General features: G+C 35.5%; 1 protein-coding gene across 1 annotated transcript in view; it reads left to right on the plus strand.

Annotated features, from left to right (window-relative positions):
- The first annotated feature begins 1,388 nt into the window (after positions 1–1,388).
- The window catches only part of AMTN (amelotin), a 13,180-nt gene continuing 7,933 nt past the window's right edge, over positions 1,389–6,635 (plus strand). Inside the window, exons 1-4 of the mRNA XM_006917310.1 lie at positions 1,389–1,442; positions 4,401–4,487; positions 5,454–5,519; positions 6,399–6,488. Coding sequence (XP_006917372.1) covers positions 1,389–1,442; positions 4,401–4,487; positions 5,454–5,519; positions 6,399–6,488 — 297 coding nt within the window. The remainder of the gene's footprint in view (positions 1,443–4,400; positions 4,488–5,453; positions 5,520–6,398; positions 6,489–6,635) is intronic.

Here is a 6,635-nt window from a genome sequence, read left to right on the forward strand (position 1 = left end):
AGTATATACACCTACCATTTATTCAACAGGCAGTGATCATCTGGTGCTTTGCAATGTTAATGTTATTAATATCAAAGACACAAAAGAATATAAAACAAGAGCTCAAAAACTCCCCATCTAGCTCAAGGAAAACATTCAACAGAGAAATAATGAAGGAGCCATATAAGATAATGTCTGATCAAGAGCCAAAATGAGTAATAGAAACAAACAAACAAAAATACTACAGGTTATTAAAATTAGATACCTCTTCAACCTTGTTTTCTACTGCTACCCTCACCCCATTTTGTTCCAGTGGTAGGGAACAATAACACCACTCTTTCAAATCTAGACACTTGGTCTGCCTGGATGCTCTCCTTGAGTTCTTAATCAATTTCTTCTTATTCTTCAAAATCCAGCTCACGGGTCACCCCTTCTGTAAGCCATCTTTACCTTTCTGCCCCCAACAAAATTAACCACGCTTCTCTTTGTATCTCTGTATACCCCTGGCATTGTACTTATCAACACATAATTACTTGTTAACCGTTGTATTTCCCATCATATTTACTGAAATTTAAAAAGTAGGTATTCTTTAATACAGTACTTCTAAAAATAATACCTACAGAAATACTCCCATATGTGTGAAAGCAATTTATAAGGATATTAACTGTATCACTTTTATAATTATAAAATAAAATGGAAATGAATTAGAAATCCATCAAAAGGAAATGTAATATAATATAACCATCAAGTAAATGAAATAAATCTATATGTTCTGACATGTAAAGTTGTTCATTTGTTGTTAAGTAAACAAAGTAACTTGTAGAGCAATATACATAATAGGCCTCATTTTTTTAACATACATCATATTTTGATGTTTGATTTATATGCTCGTACATATATGACAAGACAAGTACATCTGAGAGGTCATTTAAGGAAGGAGATGGAGATGAAGAGGGATTTTAATTTTTTTTTAATTGTCTTTACTTTTCTTAATTACACAAGGCACGTCTTCCTGAAATACCCTCTATTCAAATGGTAGACATTGAGTAATATGCTGTCTGCAGCTAATAACTCACCTAATGAAGTGTTGGGAAATGAAAGAAACCAAATGATTTCACAGACAGCTATGTCCTGATTGGTCTTTCAGTTTCCAGCCTCCTGGAGTTGAGTTTAAATTCCTTCTACAAACTCAAACCTCATCAAAGGATAAAATTTTTCATCACAAAAACAAGAAATCAACTGGACTTTGAAGATCATTCCACCTGTACATTTTGTCTAGTGGAGAGAAAGGTAACATTAATTGACCATGCTTCAAATAAAACAGTTTTTTAAGTATCATCTCTCAATAGGAAAAAAAAATGGAGTGAAAGAGTGACCCTATTTTGTTGTTATAGGTAGCAATTTGAAACATGAAGACTACGATTCTACTGTTTTGTCTTCTAGGATCAACTCAGGCATTACCAGTAAGTGCAATATATTTATTTTATGTACCAACCAGCCTTAGCAGCATCTTTAACTGTAGACCTATTTCACTTCCTGCTCTCTGTCAAAATTGTATTTTATGTACCAACCATCCTTAGCAGCATCTTTAATTGTAGACCTATTTCACTTCCTGCTCTCTGTGATCCTTTCCCTTAGTTTTCAGTTTTTACTTTCCAAGGTGAAAGATGACAAACGAATAAAGTAGTAGTATATATTTCCATGTACTTACATTCTTAAAATTTATCCATCTGTTGTAGTAGAATTTCTATTATTTTGTCAGAGCAATCAGGTATTAATCAGGAGAAAAAAGAATGATGCCTTAGATTATAAGCCCCAAAATGGATAATTATTTTACTTCTCAAAAAGAATTTAAGATTTTTTGGCACTCATTATTTTCTCATGACTTAAGAGGTAAACTACATTTTCTGACTTTTCTAATTGTATGTACAAAACATCTAGATTATATAAATTCCTTGCAATAGCAAGGAAATATTTTTTAAATGTTTGTGATTTTTGATTTTTGAACATTTCATCACAAAATCTGTCCACATATAGCAAGTTTTGAAAAAATAAAAAAAAAGGAGCACTTGTCTTGGAACACAGACTCCAATTGTTCTTCAATATTTTATAGACATAGAGATGGGTGATTTAGGTCTCTAAATGGACTTCCTTTTGACTACTTGAGATGCTTGAGTGTAGACATTGAGGAAATTATTAGAATAAATTTCTATGAAATAGCTGAACACAGAGAAATTTTTAGGTGAGCTTCAAGCCCACTTGACACTTTTATAGTCATTCATACAATCAACAAATATTTACTGAAAACTCTCTATAAACCAGATACTGTGTTAGTTGCTAAATATACAATGATGAGAGGGGAAAAAAGCCTGATCCTTCGTGGTGTTCACTAGGACAGAAGATACTAATAAATAATTTTTCAAAAGAAGTGTTTAGTGATAAATTATAACTGTGATTAGTTCTATGAAGAAGATGAACAGGGCGATCTTGTAGAAAGGGGATGGAACACACACATGAACAAACAAAATCCTTCTTGCTTCATTCCAAATATACATATGTCCTTCTTGAAAGAAGTTATCTACAAAAACTTAACTTCCAAACAAGGTAAATTAGGAAGTTAATTTTTTTATAAATTATGATTTACCATTCCACCAAATAAATTTACCAAAAGGTTCTCCTAAATAGCGTGTCTCCAGTGTATTTAAGTTACTATACAATTTGTAAAAACTCAAGATAAATAAAACTTTCCAGAAATACAGCTATCATTCAAGGTAAACTGAGGAGTAGCGTGTAGGTTAATACAGATTGCTAATAGCCAATTCCGTGAAAGCAGCTATAATGTGGTGCAGGGGATACAGGAGGAGACACTAAATGTCTATTAGGTATAGTAGTGATATTTATTAAATGAAAAATCTAGACACATGGACAAGGTATTTTTTTATTAGTAGTAAATGAATTTATTCAATTATTATAAAGGCATAAAAAATGAGTCGATTTGCAAATGTAGACACTTAAAACAGCCTAGCAATTGTTTTTAGTAGATCAAAAGTTTAGGAATAGGGTGCACTTTAGAGATGGAGCAGGTTGCATTTCAGGAGAGTGGTCAGGGTGGGCCTCAATAAGGTGAATGTAAACAAAGACTTGAAGCAGGTGAGGAAGTGAGCCAATGTCTGGGGAAAGAGGTGAGGCTCTGAGGTCGAGTGGGCCTTACTTGTCACAGAGACAGCAAGAAGCCTGGAAGGTAGTAGTAGAGTGAGTGAGAGTAAATGAGATGAGACGGGGGCCCAGGGCATGAGGGCCTTTTAGGCCATTGCAGGATTTCTGGCTTTTACCCTGAGTTAAAATGAAAGTCAATGCAGGACTTGAGGAGAGGAGTAGAATGACCACACCATTGTTTTCAAAAGACCACTCTGGCTGCCATGCTGACAATAGATTGTAAAGGAGGAAAAGAAATTTGCTGGATTTACACTTATATTATCTTAAAGCTTAAAGGGACTTCTAAGGACAGATAATGCCAATCTTATCTCTTACAACTAAGGGGAAAAGTCCAAAGTAAAACCAAGAGTCGGGGACAGCTGCAAGGAATATCCAAGTGGCCCAAGGGCACAGGCAGTGCTGGAGGGCCACAGCATACTGTCTTCTGTGACATAGCCAGGAGCAAAGGCTGACTGGGGTCAACCTGACCGGGGAGCTTCCACCTGAATGCAGAGAGAATGCTGAGAGAAGCTAAGGGAAGGATTCATTCCTAAAAGACCAAGAGTACTTGCAGGATCTTAGTACTGGCTCTGCCACAGGATCCTAGCATATGACTCACCGTGTCACCTAGACAGGTCACTTTGTCTGGACCTCAGTTTCCTCATATTTAAACAAAACCACACAGATATATCATATGATTATAAGCACATTTTCACCCCTTAAATTCGGTAATTCTTAATACACTGGGAAAATACTCTGGCTGGGAAAAGGACTGAATTTCCATTATGGGAAGTGACTAGTTAGGCATGAGACAGAAGCAGAAAGTTTTATGAGAATGGAGTAGGAGTTGTGAAAGCATACCTTCAGGCAGTGGGAAAAAGCAAATGTGTACAGAGTTAAAATACAGGCTATGTATTTCATGCCCTGAAAAAAGAAGAAGGCCATTACAGAGAAGAAATGAGAGCTAAAGAACTACCTCCAGAAATTCAGGTGCCCTGCCTCACACTGTTTTCCTCCCCACCACACACTCACTGGGCTGGCAATTTTCTATTCTACAATTCCATCTTCTACCTTACAGAAAATATTCCGGGAAATTGAAACTGCTCTAAAACACACAGTCTAAAGACAGACCTTTTTTGCATTTCGGACAAGTTGTTATCTCCTGGAAATAAATGGATACAAATCCTCAAACACATTCCTACCTCATCAAATATTTGTTATCACAGATTCAGCTTAACCCTGCTTTGAGACTTCCTCCAACAAAGCTGGTTCCAGATCAGGCAACCCTACTAAACCAACAGCAGCCAAATCAGGTAAGAGTCCTCCAATAGGGAACATTTACAGACCAGCAAAGGAAACAGGTTAAAACCAGTGGATTTAAAATCAAGATTTTACACAGAGTCTCATGACTAATCAAGAGATTTTCTTTTGGGAGAAAAGTAAAACAAGAACCAATATACTTTTCTGAAAATTTAGGAAAACAAACATCTTTATTCTTTTTCCTTTTACCTGAATAATAATTTGATTTAGCAACCAAATCTAATAAACTGAAAAACAATAGCAACACTTGTTGACAAAACTTGATTAGCTACACCCTTGAAATACTGTGACATGTCATACGTAGTATTTGCTAAAGTTATCAGAGATTGAGAGGTAACCTATAAAAATAACTGCAGATTTCCTCATGGTTTTCTTAAGTTCCATTGTTAATGAGCTAATGTGTCACTATAAAGCCTGTTTCTTTAAAGCATATTTAAATATTTTGAAAACTATATTGTCTCTTGGCTACCACCTTTTTTTCACTCCAACCTTTCCTCAGCCCTAAAGGACCTCACCATACCTTCATCTGGACTTTGTGAAATAGTACGATCATATAACACCAGAGTCTAAAGATTTTTTTTAATCTATGGACATTATGGAACTTTCAAGACAAGAGCCAATCTTTTTCCTTAGGAAACCTGAAACTTATACAACTTGGGGACATTCTTTAAGAAAAAGAATACAAAATTAAATATGTAAAATTAAGTCCCAAAGTGAATAATTCATAATAAGAAATAAGAAGTATATATTTTTAAGCTGATAAAAACCGTAAACTGGACACATTGCTAGGGTGCCTCCCGAAGCCATGCTAGTGAGAGGCCCTGAAGCTTCACTTTTATTTACCTTCTTGACAAATCCACCTCTGATGGGAGTATAAGTTGCTTAAGGCTATCCACCATGGACAGCATAGTGAGAACAGACAACTTCTCATCTCATGCAGCAATTCCAATGTCATGCAGGTCTTCCCTTCTTTGGGTGTAATACCATTGACACAGATGCTCACACTGGGGTCAGATCTGCAACTGGTAAGTGCTCTTTTGTATCATTTTAGTATTCATTGTTAAATAAATATAATACCTAATGTTGAGTGCATGTGTCCGCCAATGTACACATGCACACATATTCACTGTAGATAAGCTGAAAGAGAAGACAGAGAAAAGTCAGAGAACTGGATGCTAATTCAGAACATCATGAAAAGTATTTCTTAGCAAGAGACTCTAAAAGAACAAACATAATTCTCAAGTCTTTACTTTTTCAGTTGATCTTACCTCTTCTTCAAACTCCTCTGCCCATTCCTTCACCACACCATCCTTGCTGCCTCCTACAACATCCACACACCCACACAAACACTATGACTACTATCTACACCCCAAGGAAAAGAGCAAACCAGAAAGGATAGTTTCATTTTTCTCATAAAATACCTATATAGTTCCTTAAACTATGTATAGTTTAAGTTCCTTTCCTGATTAAAGCAGACTTTTTTCCAGTGGTCAAATTTTTATATAGTATTTGACTACATGCAGACTAGATATTTTATTCTGACCTTTACAATCTTCATGGGGATACCTATGGAGGAAATCATCACTTCCCAAGAAAGCTATCAGGAATATTCCAGGAATCGTGGCTGTTATAACCAAAAAAGAAAAGCCAGGATAAAATCATCTAAGTAATTCTCAAAGAGACTAGGTTAAATGTCAACAAAACATTTAATATGGAAAAAGTTAGTCAGACCGTATGGTTGTACTAGTAGACTAAACAAGTCTTTGAACTTCATCTCTATATTTAATTCTATATATTTGCAAAGCAAAATCTCTGTTAAACATATTTTAAATTTAGTAAATACATTTTAGTTTCCTGAATGTTTAAAGTGAAACATCACAATAAAAATCTTATTTGTCCTACAGCTAAATCCTGCTGCAGGAATGGCACCTGCTGCCCAGACCCTCCCACTGACCCTGGTGGCATTAAACGTACAACAGCAGCTGCAACCACAAGTAAGTTCCCCTTTAGTTTAATGATAGGGAACATTTACTTCCTATCAGGTGGAAGCCTAAAAGGAAGGAAATCATTTTTTCAAGGTTCTTGAACATTTCACCCAGATAATTTCCAGAAGGATGTTCTAGAGAATATGGAACAATTTT

The sequence above is a fragment of the Pteropus alecto genome, unplaced genomic scaffold, assembly GCF_000325575.1.
Source record: "Pteropus alecto unplaced genomic scaffold, ASM32557v1 scaffold237, whole genome shotgun sequence".
Classification (NCBI taxonomy): Eukaryota; Metazoa; Chordata; class Mammalia; order Chiroptera; family Pteropodidae; genus Pteropus; species Pteropus alecto.